This window comes from Neoarius graeffei, chromosome 5, assembly GCF_027579695.1.
Source record: "Neoarius graeffei isolate fNeoGra1 chromosome 5, fNeoGra1.pri, whole genome shotgun sequence".
Taxonomy (NCBI): domain Eukaryota; kingdom Metazoa; phylum Chordata; class Actinopteri; order Siluriformes; family Ariidae; genus Neoarius; species Neoarius graeffei.
Window position 1 is genome coordinate 76,431,430 of NC_083573.1, and position 24,938 is coordinate 76,456,367.

Sequence of the window (24,938 nt, forward strand, 5' to 3'; positions counted from 1 at the left end):
ATATGTTGATGTATGGTAGATATCACCTTTTATTCTATCCACATTCACTGGATATGAGCAGTCGCGTGCTCTGATTGGCTACTCTACTACTAGGCTATCAGCTCATATACCGTGAGTAGAGAAAAACAAAATGGCAGAACGTGTTGTTGAACTAACTGAGGACTAATTTAAAAACTCTACTCAAAAACAACCCCCCCCCAAAATACAAAAAAGCAATAGAATGGAATGAAAGTATTTGATGGTAAAAATGTACCTTTTTTATTTTTCAAGAATTATTATTATAGCATCTTTCACAAATTGCGACTGTCATTTTGCCTCTTTGTTTACTGTAGCAGTTCAGTGTTAGTGGGTGGAGCACAGAGGACGGCAGGACAGAGATCAGGTTCAACAGTAGCGTTTATTGCTATACTTTTCAGTTTAACAATCTTTTCAACTAGACACCCACACGACTGGCGTCTTGTTTGGGGATGAGCTCTCCTCTGCTCTCTGCTCTCCCTCTTTAAATAGGGCGCGGTCACTGGGAAGACACACAAACACAGGTTAATTGACATCAGGTGTAGTGATTCTGCCACTTACCTTCTCTGACTCCGCCCTCCTGTCACAGACCGGCGCTTGACCACGCCCCCGCTGCCACATACCCCCACCGCCCGACTCAGGCCTGGCGGCCGTCCGGCCTGCAGCCGACTCCCCCACCCCCTTGACGGGAGAGGAAGTCTGCCATGACCATCTGCGCCCACCTTGAAATTAAAGGGTTGGAGTGATCACCAACAGGTGATCCGCACGTTGGCATCCTTCATGCGGTGGAGCCACTGGAGGGGCACGTGGTCCAAACAGAGGGTGAAAGGGCGCCCCAGTAGGTAGTACCGGAGGGCGAGGACCGCCCACTTGATGGCCAGACACTCTATATGGTGCTGTAGCGCCCCTCACGCACCGACAGCTTTCTGCTGATGTACAGGACGGGGCAGTCCTCCCCCTCCACCTCCTGGGACAACACCGCCCCCAGCCCTCTGTCCGACGCATCGGTCTGCAACATAAAGGGGAGAGAAAAGTCAGGGGAGTGTAAAAGTGGCCCCCCACACAGTGCAGCCTTTACCTCAGAAAAAGCCTGCGGGCATTGCTCCGTCCACTGGACCGGATCTGGTGCCCCCTTTTTAGTGAGATCAGTCAGCGGGCTGGTGACATCCGAATAATTAGGTATAAACCTACGATAATAGCCAGCCAGCCCCAGGAACTGTCTCACCCCCTTTTTGGTCTTGGGCCTCGGGCAGGCCACAATTGCTGCGGTCTTGTTAATTTGGGGACGCACCTGCCCGTTGCCCAAGTGGAAGCCCAGATACCGTACTTCCACTCGCCCAATCGCACACTTCTTCGGGTTGGCTGTGAGACCCGCTCGCCTCAGCGACCTAAGGATGGCCCTTAGATGTTCGAGGTGCCTCGGCCAGTCATTGCTATAGACGATGATGTCGTCGAGATAAGCGGCCACATAGGTGGCGTGGGGGCGGAGGACCCTGTCCATCAGTCGCTGAAACATAGCGGGTGCCCCAAACAGCCCAAACGGAAGTGTGACGAATTAGTGTAAACCAAACAGTGTGGAAAAGGCCGTTTTTTCTCGGGATAGTGGAGTCAAGGGGATATGCCAATATCCCTTCGTCAAATCCAGTGTCGAATAAAAGCAAGCAGTGCCGAGTCGATCGAGCAACTCATCAATATGAGGCATTGGGTACGCGTCGAATTTAGACACCGCGTTGACTTTTCTATAGTCCACACAGAACCGGACCGAGCCGTCGGCCTTGGGTACCAAGACCACTGGGCTGCTCCAGTCACTGTGGGACTCCTCGACGATGCCCATTTCGAGCATGGTCTCAAGTTCTTCCCGAACCACCTTTTTTTTGTGTTCGGGTAGCCTGTAAGGGCGGCTACGCACTACCACCCCTGGGGGCGTCTCTATTTGGTGTTCTATGAGGTTAGTGCGACCGGGCAGGGGCGAGAACACATCCGAAAACTCGGTCTGCAACTGGGCGACCTCTGTGAGTTGGGTTGGGGAGAGGTGGTCTCCACAGGGGACCGGAGAGGTACGTGATGCCAATGCCCCTTTTTGAACCTCCGGCCCCAGCTCCGCCTTCTCCGGAACCACCGACACCAACGCCACGGGGACCTCCTCATTCCAGGATTTAAGCAGATTGAGGTGGTAAATCTGTAGCGCCCCACCCCTGTCCGTTCGCCTCATCTCATAGTCGACGTCCCCGACTCGCCGTGTGACCTCAAAGGGTCCTTGCCACTTGGCGATCAATTTGGAGCTCGATGTGGGCAACAGTACGAGTACCTTATCTCCCGGTGTGAACTCCCTAAGGCGCGTACCCTTGTTGTACAGGCGGGCTTGCTGTTCTTGGGCCTACTGCAAATTCTCCTGGGTTAGGTGGGTGAGCGTGTGGAGTTTTGCGCGCAGGTCCATAACGTATTGAATTTCGTTCTTACTTTATGAAGGTCCCTCCTCCCAATTTTCCCGCAGCACGTCTAGAATGCCGCGCGGCTTACGCCCATATAATAATTCGAACGGGGAGAACCCCGTGGGGGCTTGGGGGACCTCTCGCACTGAAAACAAGAAGGGCTCGAGCCACTTATCCCAATTACGTGCGTCCTCACTTACGAATTTTTTAATGATGTTCTTGAGGGTGCGATTGAATCGTTCCACTAAACCGTCCGTTTGTGGGTGATACACACTGGTGCGGATTGCCTTAATCCCCAGTAACCCATACAGTTCGCGCAGTGTCCGTGACATAAATGTGGTGCCTTGATCAGTCAGAATCTCTTTCGGGATTCCAACTCGGGAGATAACGCGGAAGAGCGCCTCCGCAATACTGCGTGCTGAGATATTGCGCAGAGGCACTGCTTCCGGGTATCGCGTTGCATAGTCCACCAGAACTAATATAAAGCGGTACCCTCGTGCTGACCGATCTAATGGCCCAACGAGATCCATCCCAATCCTTTCGAACGGGGTCTCGATTAATGGTAGAGGGCGCAAAGGCGCTTTTGGAATGGCCGCTGGATTTACTAACTGGCATTCGCGGCACGCCGTACACCACCTACGAACATCGCCGCAAATCCCTGGCCAATAGAATCGGGCCATTATTCGGGCTAGTGTCTTATCCTGCCCTAAGTGTCCAGCCATGGGATTAAATTGAGCCGCCTGGAATACCAATTCCCGGCGGCTCTTTGGAATTAACAGCTGCGTGACTTGCTCTTTAGTTTGAGTGTCCTACGTCACTCGGTATAACCTATCCTTCATAATCGCGAAGTAGGGGAAGGACGGGGTGGCGTTCGGCTGGAGCGTTTGAGCATCGATTACTCTCACTTGGTCAAACGCATGTCGCAGAGTCTCGTCTCGCGACTGCTCTAATGGGAAATCTGCGAGGGATTCCCCAATAGAGAGAGGAGGGGCCGGCGGCTCCTCACTCTGACATAGACGGCTCTGTGACAGCTGCTCCTGCCAAAGCGACACCGGGACCTCCCCCTGTTAAATGGCAGGACCCACTCTCTACTAAGCATGTCATTAAACCCCGAAATCCCGGCCAATCAGTCCCCAAAATTAAAGAGTGGGTAAGGCGAGGATTAACCGCCGCCTTCACTATAAATTTTTCCCCTCAGAAAAAAATGTGGACTGACACCAAAGGGTAGCTGTGAACGTCCCCGTGCACACACAACACCTTCACCCCCTGTGCTTCCTCCAATGCCTCATTTTGCACCAGGCTTTGGTGAATTGAGGTCTGATTACAACCAGAATCCGCCAACGCCTGATATGTATCCCCTTGGATACTCACCGGTATGCGATACGCTCCGGCCCGATCGAGGGCGGCTTCTGGCGCGTCGGGGATCCGAACCACTGCGCCCACCTCCATTGCCGTGCACTACTGTTGGAGGTGGCCCGGTTCCCCGCAGCGCCAGCAAACCGGCCCGGGCTTCCTCTCTGCACCGGTGTTCTGGGGCTCACTCACCTGAGGGGGGGGGGGAGACAGACACAGAAAGGAGAAACGGGAGGGCACCGCGGGTGCGGTGGGCCGGCTGGGGTGGTGCCGGCCCCCGCCTCCGCGGTGGGGGAATGGGGCGAGGACGGGACACAGGAGGAGGGGGAGAGAGAGAGAGAGAAGAGGAGAGAAGAGAAGAGGCGGTCTCCTGTCCTGCCGCCAGGACAGCCGCCAAATGGTCCTCTGCCAGCTCGATGGCCTGATCCAGCGACGCCGGGTGGTAGCACTGGACCCACTCCGCGGTTCCTGTCGGCAAGCGCGCGATGAACTGCTCCAGCACCACCTGATCGACGATCTCCTCGGCGTCGCGGTTGTTGGCCCTCAGCCACCGCCAGCAGGCGTCCCGGAGTTGCTGGCCGAACGCGAACGGCCGGCCGACTTCCTCCAAGCGCAGAGCGCGGAAGTGCTGGCGCTGCTGTTTGGGGGTGCGCCCCACACGCTGGAGGATGGCCCGGCGAAGGTCTGCGTAGGCCAGCCGGCAGTCGGCGGGGAGCTGTAGCGCGGCCAGCTGTGCCTCTCCCGTTAGCAGGGGGATGAGGCGCGCCGCGCGCTGATCCATGGGCCACCCTGAGGTCTCCGCGACTTGCTCAAAGAGCGTGATGAAAGCCTCGGGGTCATCCTGCGGGCCCATCTTTGTTAGGGTGAGGGAGGACGGGCCCGCAGTGGAAGCATCGGTTGTCCCCGCCGACGCGAGGAGGTGCCGGAACGCCTGTTGGTCCTCTTGCTGGGCCAATACCAGGGCCTCGAAGCACTGCTCCTGCTCCTTATGGAGCGTGACTAGCGCCTGGTGCTGGCTTTGCTGGGCTGTGGCGAGGGCGTGGACCAGGTCGGCGAACGGGGAAGACTCCATGGGGCGGTTTGGCGTTGGTGCTCCACGTCCCGGGTTTCAGCACCACTGTAGCGGTTCAGTGTTGGTGGGTGGAGCACAGAGGACGGCAGGACAGAGATCAGGTTCAACACTAGCGTTTATTGCTATACTTTTCAGTTTAACAATCTTTTCAACTAGACACCCACACGACTGGCGTCTTGTTTGGGGATGAGCTCTCCTCTGCTCTCTGCTCTCCCTCTTTAAATAGGGCGCGGTCACTGGGAAGACACACACAAACACAGGTTAATTGACGTCAGGTGTAGTGATTCTGCCACTTACCTTCCCTGACTCCGCCCTCCTGTCACAGACCGGCGTTTGACCACGTCCCCGCTGCCACATTTACATTCTAAGCAGAAATTATTTTGTTGGACGTTTTGTATGAAGTTTTTATTTATCAAATTTGCAAAAATAAAAATGCTCTGTTTCTCAAAATCCAGTGAATGTGGATAGAATAAAACAGTTATTCCATGAAATCGAGTCGTACATGGCTTATAGCCGACTCGGCACTACGCACCTCGTCGTCTATCAGCTCATGTATGACTCGATTTCGTGGAATAATGGTTAATTGTTTTAAATCAGCCTTTAGATCAAAATGTCACCTAAAATTCCTACATGCAGTCAGGTGTTGAACAGTAGTGCAAAATAATTCCCTAAATGGTATAATGACAGCTATACTGTGTTTGAAATATTCTGGGTACACTGCAGTCCTCTCCAGTGTATGCATTTGACCGTTGGCTTTCTTGCACTATTCAGGAGGATTTATAGTCACTAGATGGCACTGAAACTCCATCATATTACTTGTCTCTCCCCCAACACCTCATCTTGGAGGCTTCTGATGTGCAGCTTTGCCAGTTTGGGTGGTTTCCCATCCGACAGGGCTGTTTTTTAATCACATTTGGCTGGTATAAATGGCCTTGGGCTTGGAATGTAATTTGGGCTGCTTTTGTTGATTGTGCTTTATAATGATGGAATTTCACAACCACATTATATTATCTTGTAGTAATAATAATCCATCCATCAACTGTTATTCTGTACAAGGTTGCAGGAAAGCTGGAGCCTTTCCCAGCTGACTATGGGTGAGAGGCGGGGTACACCCTGGACATGTCACCGGATCATCGCAGGGCTGACACAAACAACCATTCACACTCACATTCACACCTACGGTCAATTTAGAGCCTCCAATTAGCCTAACCTGCATGTCTTTGGACTGTGGGGGAAACTGGAGCACCCGGAGGAAACCCATGCAGACACGGGGAGAACATGCAAACTCCGCACAGAAAGGCCCTTGTTGGCCACCAGGCTCGAACACAGGACTTTCTTGCTGCAAGGCGACAGCGCTAACCACTACACCACCGTGCAGCCAATAATAATAATAATAATGTTTGAAAGATGTTTCATTATTCTGTTTAAATAGGGCGGCACAATGGTGTAGTGGTTAGCACTGTTGCCTCACAGCAAGAAGGTTCTGGGTTCGAGCCCAGTGGCCGATGGGGGCTTTTCTGTGTGGAGTTTGCATGTTCTCCCTGTGTCTGCGTAGGTTTCCTCCGGGTGCTCTGGTTTCCCTCACAGTCCAAAGACATGCAGGTTAGGCTAATTGATGGCTCTAAATTGACCGTAGACGAGAGTGTGAATGGTTGTTTGTCTTTATGTGTCAGCCCTGTGATGATCTGGTGACTTGTCCAGGGTGTACCCCACCTCTCTCGCCCATAGTCAGCCGGGATAGGCTCCAGCTTGCCTGCCACCCTGCACAGGATCACCCTGCACAGGATAAGCGGTTATGGATGGATGGATTCCATTTATATATTAGTGGGTATAGGAAGGGTTTTTATTGTGACTTGGGTGGATTTTAAACATCATGGAAGCAGCATGTGAACATCACAAACTTGGAGAGAGTGGGGAAATGAGGGATGTGATGTGAAGAGGGCATAATCTCACTTTTTGGCCATATGCCTGACTCTCTCACCTCATTACTCCAGATTTAATAGGTCCCCCTCCCCTAATTTGCAGTCATAACCATAAAACTAAGCCTTATGCCAACCATCATTTGTGTCCTAGTCATTATGACATCTTGCCCAGCCTGCCAGAGAGCTTCACCAGAATGTGATAGGCATACATGGCTTTACATTATTTCAACTATGCATTGCAAATTCTGTATTTTCATATCATGCACTGTTAAATAAGAAATTAGCGGTCAAGTAAAACAACTAATAGTAAAAAAGAATAGTGGCTATGTATATGATGAATGTCAAATGTTTACTGGAACATTTTGCTGTATTTATATGCAGTAAATATACATCATGCAATGTATGACTGCTGTGCTTGTGTTGGTTTATAATATTTAACGCAGTACAGAGTGGTGATATAAGCATGGACAAGGTAAACAGTGATTGCAGGACATTACTCTTTAAGTTGAGTTAAGGCACAGTGACTGCACTTTGAAAGCTGGAAATAAATGTCATCCAAAACGAATGAACAGCAGCGTTCAAGCTGAAGTATTGAAATGCTCTTATACTATCATCAGTCTCACATGTAGGAGATCCATAGCCATGTATATCTCATGACTAGAGCAGGTTTATTCCTCTTTTTTTAATGGCAAAGAATCCATAACCCAAACTAACTACCCATGATTAAATATTAACCACAAGTTCTCTCTCCCAACCAAATTAAACCATGGAAAAGATTGTAGTTGTGGTTTGAGTTGTAAAATGCAGCCTGGCACACATACTACAGCACTGTGCTTTACAGTAAGAGTTTGTTTGGAAACATGGTTACTTTTTTCCCCCCATCACTGTCATCTATTGGCATCACTTTGACTGCCAGGACTGTATATTAGATTGATGGCATTCATTGGGATATTATCAGTCTCTGCATGATAATGTTTTATAAAGGAGAAGATTTGGAAAAGGAGCTACATTTGAAAGAGATGAGTAATACACTTGTGACAGTTTTGAAATAGCTCTGCATAAGTAATTTGATTTTCCCTTTTCAGGATCTCTAGCAGGGATGCACCTACAGGAGGGAGATATAGCGGTAAGCATCGCCAAATTTCTCATAGAGAATGGACTTCAGCTTTATTTGGTTAGGAGAGAGAGTAAGATAATATGTAAAATGCAAATGTTTTAGCAATATGCTGCATGTTTATACTGCATGTTTCACACATGAGGGAATATCGAACTAGATGACCAGCTGCTATGCTTTCAGTCCCCAAAACTTGCAGCTTATTCTTCAGTTCATTTTTCTTAAAGAGTAGTGTTCAGTAACGTCTATGAATTATTCAGTAACTACAGTGAAACTAATAGAAAGACAATGTGGTTAAGACGGTAAAGATTTTTACATAATTTGTTCAGTTTTATCAAGTACCAAACACACTACATGGCCAAAAGTGTGTAGACACCTGACCATCACACCCATATGCGGTTCCTCCTCAAACTATTGCAACAAATTTTGAAGCGAACAATTGTCTAGAATTTTTTTGTATGCTGTAGCTTTAAGATTTCACTTTACTAGGACTAAAGGGTCCGAACCTGTTCCAGTATGACAATGCCCCTGGGTAAATCTACCTCAAATCACCAGATTTCAGGAAATGTTCCTGCCTTACGATGTCAGATTTGCTTCATACTTCCAAAGATTGATGCCATTAGTCCCAGTAAACAGTGTACAGAATTTCAGCCTTACATCTTTTTTAATTTTTGAGATATAGGGGCATGAATAATGGGGTGTGACTCGAATTTTATCATAAAAACAAGTGCTATAGAAAAAACTCTGAAGTTCCATAAGTCCTAACATTTGAACTATTTTAGCTTGATGCATGAAATTTTCAGGAATTGTTCTTAGGCACAAGATATATTTAAATATGGCAACTGAATATCCATAATTGCATATTTACCACTTTATGTATTGTTGAAATCTGTAAAAAAAAAAATTGTTTTACAACTTTTTGGCTCTCTCTTTCTCCACATTTAAACATGTCAGAGCTTTCACATTTTGGTATTTATTTCTCATATTGTAGTACTGTTTTGGTAACTAAGTATTTGTCTAAAAGAGATCAAGTTTTTGGAGTTATGAGCCATTAAAGATAAAACAAAATTCATAGTCATATTTTCAATGCACATTGCTCATGTATGACACAGTCTACCATAAAAAGAATTATCCAACTGGAAAGAGCAGGTCTTTATTTGCATATAGACAAAAGATGAAATTGGTATCTTCAACAAAACTATATTTATTCAGGGATCAAATATGCCTGGTTTTATGACAGACGGAAATGTAAAATGGAGGCACACTTCTTATAATACAATCAAAAATGTATTATTGGGGCAGCACGGCAGTGTAGTGGTTGGCACTGTTGCCTTACAGCAAGAAGGTTATGGGTTTGTGGCCAGTGGCCGACGAGGGCCTTTCTGTGTGGAGTTTGCATGCTCTCCCCTTGTCCACATGGGTTTCCTCCGGGTGCTCCGGTTTCCCCCACAGTCCAAAGACATGCAGGTTAGGCTAATTGGTGGCTCTAAATTGACCGTAGGTGTGAATGCAAGTGTGAATGGTTGTCTGTGTCTATGTGTCAGCCCTGTGATGACCTGGCGACTTGTCCAAGGTGTACCCCGCCTCTTGCCCATAGTCAGCTGGGATAGGCTCCAGCTTGCCCGCGACCCTGTAGAACAGGATAAAGCGGCTACAGCTAATGGATGGATGGAAATGTAAAATGGAGGCAGACGTCTTATAATACAATCACAAATTTATTATTGGGGCGGCACGGCGGCGTAGTGGTTAGCACTGTTGCCTCACAGCAAGAAGGTTCTGGGTTTGTGGCCAGTGGGGGCCTTTCTGTGTGGAGTTTGCATGTTTTCCCTGTGGGTTTCCTCTGGGTGCTCCGGTTTCCCCCCACAGTCCAAAGACATGCAGGTTAGGTTAACTGGTGGCTCTGAATTGACCGTAGGTGTGAATGTGAGTGTGAATTAGCTTGGGCCCGCCCATCCTAAGTGTGACGCAACACGGGGGCCTGTTGCGAACTTAGTCTGGCAAGGCAAGCGAAGTCGTTCCAAGATGGCGACCGAGTAAGACGTCTTTTGCTGAGCTCCTGCACAAAACTTTAAAAAACAACGGAAAAGAAACGGTAATACGTAAATACAGACGAACCCAGAACAATTTAACAACGAAATATCATATAACTACCTGCCGCTACCAAATGCCTAATCGTGAAAGGAAAAGACACAACGTCGTAGACGATGCACCAGATAAAGCTAATGCTTTGATAGCATCCTGTCATGACTACAGCCTCGTGTCTACAGTAGCAGTGATGGCTGACGACTTTCCACCCATACCAGTGACACCGTCCAAATCTCCAGTTGCCAAAAAAGCTCTGTACGGTAAGGATGAGGAATCTACACAGGACAACAAGGTTATCCAAACTTTGTCCAAACTCATTAACGACCGCGCTGATGCCATCGAGAGGTTGGTGAGCGAAAATTCAAAGAAAATTGATGACAACACTATGAAAATAGAAGGCTTAAAGAAATCAGTGGACTTTGCATTCAGTGAAATAAAAGATACTCAGAAGAAAGTAAACAATGTTGACACGCGACTCAAAAAAGAAGAATCGAAAATGGCTAAACTCCAGGCACGTATCTCTGATATGGAGTCATACTCAAGAAGATGGAATTTGAAGCTGTATGGCGTTCCTGAAAGCCAAAACGAAAACGTGAAGGAAAATGTGGTGCAACTATGTCAAACCATCCTCCAGAAGGAAGACAAAGCTGATGAGGCCATCGACATCGCACATCGCCTTGGGAAAAAGAAGCCAGGGGACACGAAGCCGAGGGCCATCATCATCCGATTCGCCCTGCGTTCATGCAGAGATGCTGTTTGGAGGGCTGCAAAAAATCATCCCTTCATGCATGACCACAAGCTCCGATTCGCCGAAGATCTGCCGAAATCTGTGAAGGATTCCAGAATGATCCTGTGGCCTGCGGTGAAGAAAGCGCGTGATGAAGGAAAGAATGCGTACTTCGTAGGGGGACGTGCATTCATCGGTGAAGATGAACTTTTCCCCAATCTTACTTGATGTGACCTCTAGTCTGCAGGAGGCTGGACTACGAGTTGCTTGTTCGCCTTTCGGTCAAGACGTTTTCTCTAGACCATGTAGACCTACCTCAAAGACTAAGAGCTAAGAAAGTTTTCTCAACTGTGGGTTGTCTTAACCATAAGTTTTAGGTTTATAGACATGTTCGACCATTTGGCCTGCCTAATTCATATTAGGTTGTGTTTTTTTTTCCTGATGGTAATGTTAACAGTGCAGTGCTGGCTCAGTGTGCCAGATATTACAATTTATCTAGCTACTTCGTTCTCAAAACATTTCTTTATCTATTCTTTCGTTAAATGCCAGGGGTTTAAGAAATATCACTAAACGTAAAGCACTTTTTTTGTTTTCAAAACAGCTAAATACAGATTTATGTTTCTACCAGGAATCTCATTCAGTTTCTAAGGACGTCAACTTTTGGAGAAGTCAGTGGGGATATGATCTATGGTTTTCTCATTGCAACGAAAGATCTGCAGGTGTGTTAACCTTAAAGCATAGGTTTAATGGCAATATTGTGCACACAGATACAGACCCAAATGGGCATTACATTTGTCAAGTAATTAATCACAATAAGGTTACTTTCATTATCATAAATGTGTATGGGTACAACTCATATGTCGAGAACACTCAACTATTTGTGGACATAGAAGACAGACTTAAACACTGGTTGTCTAAATCACCTAATTCTCATATAGTAATGGGAGGGGATTTTAATGTAGTTCTAAATCCTCAAATAGATAGATGGCCTCATGTCTGCAGCACGAGAAATGCTTTTCTAAAATCATTCATGGAAAGATTTAACTTAGTGGACATATGGAGAGCTAAATTTCCAAATACTGCTATATACACCTGGAATAACAAAGATCATACAAGGTTATCACGTATTGACTTCTGGTTAGTCTCTAGTAATTTAAAAGAGCAGGATATCTCAATTAATATTCTTCCATGTCCCCTCAGTGATCACAAAGCCATATCTATCTCTATAAACTTACTGCCTTCAAATAGTCGCTACATCAAAGCCAACTACTGGAAATTAAACAACTGTCTTCTTGAGCATGAAGAAGTAAAATCTCATATATTGCAACTAATCAAGCATTTCCTCACCAAAGCTAAACATGATAATTCTTTTGGTTTAAACTGGGAGTTATTTAAATATGAATCTTCTAAGTATCTTAGGAAGTTTGGTAGTAACCTTGCCAAGATTAGGGCTGCTGAAGAACAGAACATCATTAGCAAAATCGCTGTGCTCTCCCAGATACCTCCAGACACCCTTACAGATGAACAGAAAGTAGAGCTGGTTAATTTGCAAGAGAACCTAGATGGAGTGTATAAAAGGAGGGCTAAAGGTGCCTTTATTAGATCACGGAGGCGATGGTTAGAGGAAGGTGAACAGAACTCTGCCTATTTCTTCAAACTGGAGAAGTATAGAGCCAATATGAACTCTGTATCTGAACTTAAAATTAACGATGATGTAACTGATGACCCCAATATTATTTCAAAATTTTGCTCCACCTTTTACAAAACACTATACAAAACAGAATACTCTGACAGTGACGCACAAACATTCTTTAACTTGTTACAGGATATTCCCCAACTTGATGAATCAGAAAAAAACACGTGTGATCTTCCCTTATCTCTATCAGAGGTTAAGAATTGTATTAGTCTTTTAAAGGATAACAAATCTCCTGGTACAGATGGCTTAACGTCTGAATTTTATAAATTATTCTCTCTACAGTTAGCACCTTTTTTATTAGAAGTATTTAATGAGAGCTTATCAGTCAGTACATTGCCATGGAGCATGACTCAAGGTTTAATAACACTTATTCCAAAGCCTCAAAAAGACATACTCTTGATTGACAACTGGCGTCCTATTTGTTTGCTGAACAATGACTACAAGTTGCTGGCTATCATTTTCGCCAAAAGAATTAAAGCTGTACTTTCTTCAGTTATTGATGAGGCTCAAACTGGGTTTATGCACAATAGGCATATCTCTGACAACATTAGACTGGTTTTAGATCTTATTGACTACTCTCACTTAATTTATGATGATAGCTTTATTTTTTTCTTAGATTTCCGCAAGGCCTTTGATACAGTTGAGCACAACTTTCTCTATGACGCACTTAGAAAATTTGGTTTTGGTAACTTCTTCTGTAATGCTATAAAAACACTCTACAACAGAGCAAACTGTTCTATAAAGCTTAAACATGGATCTTCAGCTAGATTTGAGGTTCAGAGAGGCATCCGTCAAGGATGTCCTATCTCACCGTACTTATTTTTGCTTGCTGCCCAACTTTTGTGCACTTATATTAAATCAAGCAACCTACAAGGTATCACCATAGCTGATAAAACTATTTTCATCAGTCAATTAGCTGATGATACAACTTTGTTTCTAAAGAACAGTTCTCAAGTCCCTTTAGCCATCAGCCTTATGGATGTGTTTTCTAGGGCATCTGGTCTTCACTTAAATCTGAAAAAGTGTGAACTACTAGCTATCAAGGACTGCGATGTTGATTCTGTTTCAAATATTCCTGTTAAAAACTCTGTAGTTTATTTGGGTGTCACTATAGACAAGCAAGACTTTCATAGATGCTCAGTTAATTTCTCTCCCATTATTGATAAAACAAAAAAAAGATTAAATCAATGGCTCCTTCGTGATCTGTCTTTAAGTGGCAGAATTTTACTTTCCAAAGCAGAGGGGATCTCCAGGTTAACGTATGCTGCTCTCTCCTTGAGCGTAGATACACAAACATGTAAAGCTATAGACAAAATTTTATATGACTTTGTCTGGAAAAACCGTACTCACTTTGTTAAAAAATCTGTCATAATGAATGAATACTGTAAGGGTGGCCTTAACTTTCTAGATTTTTCCACATTGAATTACACGTTTAAAATAAACTGGGTTAAGCGTTTTTTAAGGCATCCAACATCACTGTGGAACTTTATTCCCAATTACATTTTTTCTTCTTTGGGGGGTCTGAACTTTGTCCTAATGTGCAATTACAATATTGATAAAATTCCTGTAAAACTTGCTTCTTACCATAAACAAATCCTGTTGGCCTGGTCACTGATATATAAACACAACTTTAGCCCACAAAGATTTTATATTTGGAACAATAAGCATATTTTATTTAAAAATAGATCACTCTTTTTAAAGCATTGGTTTGATAACAATATCATTTTAGTTAATCAACTCTTCAATCAAGATGGTCATCTTTATTCCTATTCTGAGTTTCTTCTTAAATATGGTATCCCTGTCACCCCGAAGGACTTTTCTGTTGTTTTTGATGCCATCCCTGCGGGCATAATTTCTTTATTTAGAGGCCTTAAGGGTCAGTTATATGACCCTGTCGTGCGTGATGTTGCTGAGACTAATGTTGGAAGAAGTTGCTTTTCAAATCATAAGAATTCAAACAAAACAATCCGTCAACTTTTCCAACAAGAAATCACCACTGCGCCACCTTCTTTATCATTCTGGTCCAGTTATGTAGGGGTCATTTGCTGGGATAAAGTGTGGCTGCTACCACATAAATTCTGCTTGACTAATAAGGTCAGAGAGATTTCTTTTAAGTTGATACATAGGTTTTACCCAACTAACCACTATTTACAGAAACTTAAAAAAGATATTGATGTAAACTGCACCTTCTGTAGGGATCACAGAGAAACACTTGTACACTTATTTTGGTCATGCTCTCATACAAAGACATTTTGGTCTAAACTATCAAGATATATTATAGATTCTGTCTACCCTGATTTTGCTTTGAAGTGGGAAAATGTACTCTTTGGTTTTGTTACTCAAGACAGGAATGCCACTTCTGAGTTTTACTTAATTAACCTCATTATCATTTTAGCCAAACATTATATACACAAGTCAAAATTTCAAAATGTAAAGCCAACCTTTATTGAATTCTCCATTTATGTAAATCATTATATAGCGTCCATCTCTTGCTCTCTTAATAAGAAAGCTGTGAAGTCTTATTCCCTTTTTGTGCTGTACAATGCATTCATGTAAATTTATTTATTTTCCTGTTTGTTTATTTGTTTTTTTTTTTATTATTATTTCCATGCCATAACCCCTGGCAGACTGTTATATATGTTTTTTATACAAAATGTATGCAATGCTATCTGACAATAAAAAAAAAAAAAAAAAGAGGAAAAGAAAAAAAAAAAAGTCTGGCAAGGCAAGCTATCTCCAGCTCTTCCAAGCTCCCAAAAAATCGGGAGCCAATCAACTTTGAGCATCTCCAACGGCCCTGGGTAGAGGCGTGTTCAAGGCAGTGACGTAGTAGAACTGCGACCGGAAGCTATAGATTGTTTACAGAATCTATGCCGGAAGCGCTTCATTCACTAGAAACATTATGAACATGGAGAAGCGGCAAGCCTTTGACACAGCGGTAGATGCTGTATTGAAAGCATTCAACGGGAAGTTCTCATTGAAAACGGAGCAAAGAGCAGCCCTGGAGGTATTTATTGAAAGGAAGGACGTTTTCGCCTTGCTCCCGACCGGCTTCGGTAAGAGTTTAATCTACCAGTTAGCCCCGCTGGTAGCAGTTTCCGTCGCGTCACATACGTCAGAGGAAAGAGTGATGTGATTGGTTTAAGCTTCGTCACAGCCTTTTCTGGCTTTGACCAGTAGCAAATTGAAGCATTTCAGGGAGGCAGGTCAACCACGCGCTTTGGGAAACGGTTGGGCTTAATATCTTTGCCAGACCAAATGCTCGCAGAGCTTTGAAGTTGCGTTAGCCAGACTAAGTGTGAATGGTTGTTTGTCTCTATGTGTCAGCCCTGCGATGACCTGGGGACTTGTCCAGGGTGTACCCCGCCTCTCACCCATAGTCAGCTGGGATAGGCTCCAGCTTGCCTGCAACCCTCTACAGGATAAGCGGTTATGGATAATGGATGGAAATTTATTATTATTACTTTTATAATAATAATAATAATAATAATAATAATAATTATTCATTATTTATCTGATACACTTTTGTGATTGTATTATGGGAAGTGTACCTCTATTTTACATTTCTATCTGCAGTAAAACAAAGCATATTTAATCCCTGAATAAATATAGTTTGGTTAAACAAGGTATATTTATACTTCTACAATGGCAAATAAGAAAAATTTGGGACATTCTGTTGAAATTAAAATTGAAAACAATGATTTGTAAATAATCTTTGACCTGTATTGCATTCAAAGCAGTGCAACAGCACATTATTTGATGTTTTACCTCATGAATTTCATTGTTTTTTCAAAATGCACTTTTTTTTCAATTTTGTTTCTTGTAACACATTTTAAAAAATTTGGGGATGGTAAAGCATTGACCACTTTATAATGTTGCCATTCCTTCTCATTACACAAGATGTTTAGGGACAGAAGACACCAAGTGATGAAGCATTTCAGGTGTTATTGTGTCCCATTCTTCCTGCAAACAGGTCATAAGGTGTGAAACAGTACAGAGTCGTCATTGTCATATTGTTCATTTTGAAATTCGCCACACACTGGGACAGAAGGGACAGACACCCGCTTCTTCCCCAGCCATGCCTTTGTACTGTGTGCAGAATGTGGTTTTGCATTGCCTTGTTGAAATATCCCTGGGAAAGATGTCGTCTTGAAGGCAGCATATGTTGCTCCAAAATCTCAGTGTACTTTTCTGCATTAATGCTGCCATCACAGAAGTGTAAGTTACCTTTGCCAAGGGCACTGACACAACCATGACCATGACAGATCCTGGCTTTTGGACTTGTTTCTGGGAACAGTTTGGATGATCCTTTTCATCTTTGGTCTGGAGCACATGGCGTCCAATTCTCCCAAAAAAAGATCTGGAATACTGTTTTGTCTGACCACAATACACGTTTCCATTGTGTGATGGTCCATCCCAGATATCTCTGAGCTGAGAGAAGTCGATGGTGCTTCTGGACATGGTTAACATAAGGCTTCCTTTTCGCACAGTAAAGTTTTCACTAGCATTTGTGGATGTAACTCTGTATTGTAGTGCTTGACAAAAGTTTGCCAAAGTAATTCTGAGTCCATGTGGTTTTATCAGCTATAGATGAATGATTCTCGATGCAGTGCCATCTGAGGGATCGAAGATCACGGATGTTCAGCTTAGGCTTGTGCCCTTTACTCAACAAAATTCCTCAAGATTCCTTGAATCATTTAATGACGATATGTACCATAGAAGGGATTTGGATAGTTCACCCTCATATCTTTCTTTGAAGAATATTGCTTTTTGCACACTTCACTAATTTTCTCATGCATTTGTTGACAAACTGGAGATCCTCTGCCCATTTTTGTTCCTCAAAGACTAGGCTTTTCCTGGATGCTGAGTTTGGATCAGATCATGATTATAGTCACCTGTTGACATCACCTGTTTAAGATCATCTCATTATTTAATTGTTTTACCTCAGTACTAGCTCTAAGTTGCCCCCGTCCCAAATTTTTTGGAATGTGTTATAGAAATGCAGGAATGGATGTATATTAACAAATGAAATGAAGTTGACCAAACAAAACATGAAATATCTTGGGTTCATACTGTCTGCAATGAAATACAAGTCAAAGTAAATTTAGAAATCAATCCTTTTTTTCTTTTCTTTTTTTTTTTGCATTTTCCCTACTGTCCCAGCTTTCTGTGATTTGGGGTTGTATTTAATATATTTTATATAAACTATGTAGCTGGAACTACTGTCAGAGTTGCTGTTATAGAAAATTCATCAACATTTTCAGACTAAACAGAATTGAGGATTTAATAAGGGTTGCAGATATATCTGAAGAATTTGAGATGTATCAGACTCTTAGGACTATGAAGTCCATGTAAGAACTATCTTTGACTTTCTTGCCTTCCTCCATCAGGTTTTCCCACGTGGATATGATTACTGTGAATGCTAATTACAATGGTTGTTTGTGTCTATGTGTCATCCCTGTGATGACCTGGCGACTTGTCTAGGGTGTACCCCGCCTCTCGCCCCTAGTCAGCTGGGGTAGGCTCCAGCTTGCCTGCGACCCTGTAGAACAAGATAAGCGGCTACAGATAATGGATGGATGGATGGATGGATGGATATTCATTACTTATTCATATTCTTTGCTAGTTGTGTTTCACCAGTCTGAGTCACAGGTTAAACTTCAGTATTTGTATCTGCATAGCTTATTCTAAAGCACCTCTCTCTCTCTCTCTCTCTCTCTATTTGGCACTACACTTCCATCAGAGTTCCTAGGGACAATTACAGTAGTGGTTTCCCGTTGCCTTCCACTGAATTATTATAGAGGTTTCCCCTCTCTCTCTCACACACACACACACACACACACACACACACACACACATATCTCATCTCATTATCTGTAGCCGCTTTATCCTGTTCTACAGGGTCGCAGGCAAGCTGGAGCCTATCCCAGCTGACTACGGGCAAAAGGCGGGGTACACCCTGGACAAGTCGCCAGGTCATCAGAGGGCTGTATGGGCAATTTAGAGTAGCCAGTTAACGCATGTCTTTGGACTATGGGAGGAAACCCACGCAGACAAGGGGAGAACATGCAAACGCCACACAGAACCTTCTTGCTGTGAGGTGACAGTGTTAACTGCTGTACCACTGTGCCGCCCAGAGCAACACTAAGTCTTGTCAATATTTAGCATTTGTGAGTCGTGAACAGAAGTTAAATTAATTCATTCAACTTCAGTACTTTATCCTGGCCAGGGGCATGGTGGATCTGGGGCCTGTACCAGGAACACTGCGCATGAGGTGGGAATAGATGGGAGTGAAAGTGGGATGTTAAATTTATTTGTCTTTCTTTCCAACAAAGTGGGAACAATATGGATTAAATTGTATTATTTTATGCCATTCTCAGCACTGAATAATGTGGAAATGTTTCTGATGAATAATGAAACATTTCTGATATCTGTTTCCTGTCCTTTAGGCTTTTAAACCACAATCGAGGTTCCAGACATAAAGCTTATAGTGTTTGTGCCGAGAGGCTTGATAACATTTTGCAAGGAATATGCCAATTTGTCATTTTATCAAGTGGCCAGACTTTGTTTTTTGAGTTATTGAGCTGTAAACACTTGGCCAATCCAATAATCTTCTCCACTGCATACAGCTCTATTTCCATAACGTTTAGGTCTTGCCTTAAAGCAGTCATGAACAATGTGTCATCTTTCTGATGCTTCATATTTGCTAGTGATATGAAAGAGAAAAGTTAGAGCACTACGCATATCCCTTCACTCTTTTTAATGATGCCAACCATCTGACATCCCTTGAGTGGTTTTCTGTCGGTGAAATTTATCACTTTGAATGGTTAAGTGATTTACATTTGCATCCAATTATAATACCGGATCTCAGCTCATATAAACCAACACTGTTGGAGTTCCAGTCCTGTGTGCTCTTCGCAAATTGAACTGCTGGTCACAGCACATGGGGTGTGTCCAGAAGAAAAGACTGCCTTGATGCTCTGCTGCTTGTGCTCTCTCTTATGCCAGTCTTAAGTCAGTGCTTTTGACAGCTATGCAATTTGCTGAAGGAAATGGTTTGAAATCAGCATCAGAGGCAGCATATGTCACCATGTTGCCAGGTTACTGACACAAATGGTCACCTGTGAATGAGTTGCACTTTTTCTGTCTCACAGGTGAGCCTGGGCACGAGTGACACTGTGTTCCTGTGGCTCAAGGAACCCAGGCCTATGGTGGAGGGACACATCTTCTGCAACCCTGTAGACTGCATGTCCTACATGGCTCTGATCTGGTAAAATTATTCTGCATTACACTTAAATCAATCAGTGTGGTTTACAAATACTGCCATACATATGTACTATATATTTACTAAGTCCATTCTCAGGTATATAGAATTGCAGTGAACACAATAGACACTTTTTAATAATCAAAAAGCCATCATAAAATATGTTTCATGTTTGGATTTAAAAACTGTAACAGTGAGAGCAGACCTCATGTCCAGAAGTAAGATTTCATAGCCTTGGGCAGTGAATACAAAGGCACAGTCACCCTTGAGTGACCCTAATTTTCCAACAACACACATTGTACCTGAGACTACTGTTTTTTTTAATAAAAAATGTTTCTACATGGCGGCACGGTGGTGTAGTGGTTAGCACTGTCGCCTCACAGCAAGAAGATCCTTCTACAGGGTCGCAGGAGCCTATCCCAGCTGACTACGGGCGAAAGGCGGGGTACACCCTGGACAAGTCGCCAGGTCATCACAGGGCTGACACATAGACACAGACAACCATTCACACTCACATTCACACCTACGGTCAATTTAGAGTCACCAGTTAACCTAACCTGCATGTCTTTGGACTGTGGGGGAAACCAGAGCACCCAGAGGAAACCCACGCGGACACGGGGAGAACATGCAAACTCCACACAGAAAGGCCCTCGCCGGCCCCGGGGCTCGAACCCAGGACCTTCTTGCTGTGAGGCGACAGCGCTAACCACTACACCACTGTGCCGCCATATATATATATATATATATATATATATATATATATATATATATGAATAATATACAACCCCGATTCCCAAAAAGTTGGGACAAAGTACAAATTGTAAATAAAAATGGAATGCAATAATTTACAAATCTCAAAAACTGATATTGTATTCACAACAGAACATAGACAACATATCAAATGTCGAAAGTGAGACATTTTGAAATTTCATGCCAAATATTGGCTCATTTGAAATTTCATGACAGCAACACATCTCAAAAAAGTTGGGACAAGGGCAATAAGAGGCTGGAAAAGTTAAATGTACAAAAAAAGGAACAGCTGGAGGACCAAATTGCAACTCATTAGGTCAATTGGCAATAGGTCATTAACATGACTGGGTATAAAAAGAGCATCTTGGAGTGGCAGCGTCTCTCAGAAGTAAAGATGGGAAGAGGATCACCAATCCCCCTAATTCTGCACTGACAAATAGTGGAGCAATATCAGAAAGGAGTTCAACAGTGTAAAATTGCAAAGAGTTTGAACATAATCATCATCTACAGTGCATAATATCATCAAAAGATTCAGAGAATCTGGAAGAACCTCTGTGCGTAAGGGTCAAGGCTGGAAAACCATACTGGGTGCCCGTGATCTTCGGGCCCTTAGACGGCACTGCATCACATACAGGCATGCTTCTGTATTGGAAATCACAAAATGGGCTCAGGAATATTTCCAGAGAACATTATCTGTGAACACAATTCACCGTGTCATCCGCTGTTGCCAGCTAAAACTCTATAGTTCAAAGAAGAAGCCGTATCTAAACATGATCCAGAAGCGCAGACGTCTTCTCTGGGCCAAGGCTCATTTAAAATGGACTGTGGCAAAGTGGAAAACTCTTCTGTGGTCAGACGAATCAAAATTTTAAGTTCTTTATGGAAATCAGGGATGCCATGTCATTCGGACTAAAGAGGAGAAGGACGACCCAAGTTGTTATCAGCGCTCAGTTCAGAAGCCTGCATCTCTGATGGTATGGGGTTGCATTAGTGCATGTTGCATGGGCAGCTTAAACATCTGGAAAGACACCATCAATGCTGAAAGGTATATCCAGGTTCTAGAGCAACATATGCTCCCATCCAGACGACGTCTCTTTCAGGGAAGACCTTGCATTTTCCAACATGACAATGCCAAACCACATACTGCATCAATTACAGCATCATGGCTGTGTAGAAGAAGGGTCCGAGTACTGAACTGGCCAGCCTGCAGTCCAGATCTTTCACCCATAGAAAACATTTGGCGCATCATAAAACGGAAGATACGACAAAAAAGACCTAGGACAGTTGAGCAACTAGAATCCTACATTAGACAAGAATGGGTTAACATTCCTATCCCTAAACTTGAGCAACTTGTCTCCTCAGTCCCCAGACGTTTACAGACTGTTGTAAAGAGAAAAGGGGATGTCTCACAGTGGTAAACATGGCCTTGTCCCAACTTTTTTGAGATGTGTTGTTGTCATGAAATTTAAAATCACCTAATTTTTCTCTTTAAATGATAAATTTTCTCAGTTTAAACATTTGATATGTCATCTATGTTCTATTCTGAATAAAATATGGAATTTTGAAACTTCCACATCATTGCATTCCGTTTTTATTTACAATTTGTACTTTGTCCCAACTTTTTTGGAATTGGGGTTGTATGAGAGAGAGAGAGAGAGTGTACATAATAGATAGATAGATAGATACAGTGTACAGTGCCCTCCACAATTATTGGCACTCCTTTCAAATATTAGTAAAAAGGGTTAGAAAAATCTACCTTTTCGTGAAATATTTCATACTGAAAAAATGAGAATAATCCAACCTTTAATGTCAATAAATTTATTCAAAGAAAAACAAATCCCTCATCAAGAAATAATTAAATAATTTTGGCTGGTGTTGAGTGGTATATCAGATATATTCCGTTGCGCTAGCATGATACTGAACAAGTTGAATACGAGCACAATATCATGCTAGCTGAATGAATATATCTGATATACCATGTCAGCTATTATTATTATTATTATTATTATTATTTATATTATTATTATTATTATGCATTCCTTTCGGGTGTTTGATGCATCTTTCTCTTTCAAAATTCTGTCAAAATCATCCGTATTTAACGAAGCAAACCTGGCGGCCATGTTTGTTTACAAATTGTCACAGTCACTCACTAGCGCGGAAGATTTATGTCTCCACTGTGTGATGTCATGTTGTCTTGGCAACCATGCAATATTGTGAACCATATTGAACACTCATTCTTCATTGGGTAGAGTGACGTAATACACGTAGGATAAGCGATATGCTAACAATATTGCATGCTATCAAACCAAATGAACGAAACCCTGTAGAAGGGAATAGAATACATGTTTTTATTCCATTTAAAAAGTGTTCTGTATGTATAATAATGTCCGGTATTGCACCTCCTGCTATTAGAAGAGCTATAGCCAGCCAAAAAGAATGACTCAGGCAATTGGACGATGAAAGACACTCCCTTTATGACCATCCCTTGCCACCCCAGTGTTTGAAATCATGCAGAAGTTTTCTATCTTCTGTCCAACTCCTGGACTGCAGTGCATCATCCAAAAGAGTTAAAATCTGGGAAGAGGGACTCTAGAAATCTCTAGAGGACAGTCATATATCTATTGATCCCTCAGAGAAACTCCCTCCTGGTTCCGACCAACCATGGATAACATGGCACAGTCTCAACAGACTGCGGGCACGCATGAAGAGATGTAGATCTAATACGGCAAAGTGGGGATACACCAAGGATACGGCAGATTGCAAGTGCGGACAGGGCCCTCAGACTATGGAACATCGCCTGAGCTGTGGCATGCTGCATGACATACAGTGGTGCTTGAAAGTTTGTGAACCCTTTAGAATTTTCTATATTTCTGCATAAATATGATCTAAAACATCAGATTTTCACACAAGTCCTAAAAGTAGATAAACAGAACCCAGTTAAACAAATGAGACAAAAATATTATACATGGTCATTTATTTATTGAGGAAAATGATCCAATATTACATATCTGTGAGTGGCAAAAGTATGTGAACCTTTGCTTTCAGTATCTGGTGTGACCCCCTTGTGCAGCAATAACTGCAACTAAATGTTTCCGGTAACTGTTGATCAGTCCTGCACACTAGCTTGGAGGAATTTTATCCCATTCCTCTGTACAGAACAGCTTCAACTCTGGGATGTTGGTGGGTTTCCTCACATGAACTGCTCGCTTCAGGTCCTTCCACAACATTTCGATCAGATTAAGGTCAGAACTTTGACTTGGCCATTCCAAAACATTAACTTTATTCTTCTTTAACTATTCTTTGGTAGAATGACTTGTGTGCTGAGGGTCGTTGTCTTGCTGCATGACCCACTTCCTCTTGAGATTCAGTTCATGGACAGATGTCCTGATATTTTTTCCTTTAGAATTCACTGGTACAATTCAGAATTCATTGTTCTATCAACGATGGCAAGCCGTCCTGGCCCAAATGCAGCAAAACAGGCCCAAATCATGATACTACCACCACCATGTTTCACAGATGGGATAAGGTTCTTGTGCTGGAATGCAGTGTTTTCCTTTCTCCAAACATAACACTTCTCATTTAAAACAAAAAGTTCTATTTCGGTCTCATGCGTCCACAAAATATTTTGATATCATCGCTCCACAAAACATTTTTCCAATAGCCTTCTGGCTTGTCCACGTGATCTTCAGCAAGCTGCAGACAAGCAGCAATGCTCTTTTTGGAGAGCAGTGGCTTTCTCCTTGCAAACCTGCCATGCACACCATTGTTGTTCAGTGTTCTCCTGATGGTGGACTCATGAACATTAACATTAGCCAATGTGAGAGAGGCCTTCAGTTGCTTAGAAGTTCACCCGGGGTCCTTTGTGACCTCGCCAACTATTACACGCCTTGCTCTTGGAGTGATCTTTGTTGGTCGACCACTCCTGGGGAGGGTAGCGATGGTCTTGAATTTCCTCCATTTGTACACAATCTGTCTGACTGTGGATTGGTGGAGTTGAAACTCTTTAGAGATGGTTTTGTAACCTTTTCCAGCCTGATGAGCATCAACAACACCTTTTTCTGAGGTCCTCAGAAATCTCCTTTGTTCGTGCCATGATACACTTCCACAAAGATGTGTTGTGAAGATCAGACTTTGATAGATCCCTGTTCTTTAAATAAAATAGGGTGCCCACTCACACCTGATTGTCATCCCATTGATTGAAAACACCTGACTCTAATTTCATCTTCAAATTAACTGCTAATCCTAGAGGTTCACATACTTTTGCCACTCACAGATATGTAATATTGGATCATTTTCCTCAATAAATAAATGACCAAGTCTAATATTTTTGTCTCATTTGTTTAACTGGGTTTTCTTTATCTACTTTTAGGACTTGTGTGAAAATCTGATGATGTTTTAGGTCACATTTATGCAGAAATATAGAAAATTCTAAAGGGTTCACAAACTTTCAAGCACCACTGTATGCACTGTAAAGGACCTGGCAGAGGCCAACGATGTGGTGCTCAAAT

At 43.2% G+C, this 24,938-nt stretch overlaps 1 protein-coding gene across 4 annotated transcripts in view; it reads left to right on the top strand.

Annotated features, from left to right (window-relative positions):
* xylb (xylulokinase homolog (H. influenzae)) overlaps window positions 1–24,938 on the top strand; it is a 180,577-nt gene that overhangs the window by 20,680 nt on the left and 134,959 nt on the right. For all 4 annotated transcript variants that reach the window (XM_060922423.1, XM_060922422.1, XM_060922425.1 and 1 more), the window contains exons 11-12: window positions 7,880–7,920; window positions 19,571–19,686. In XM_060922423.1, coding sequence (XP_060778406.1) covers window positions 7,880–7,920; window positions 19,571–19,686 — 157 coding nt within the window. The remainder of the gene's footprint in view (window positions 1–7,879; window positions 7,921–19,570; window positions 19,687–24,938) is intronic.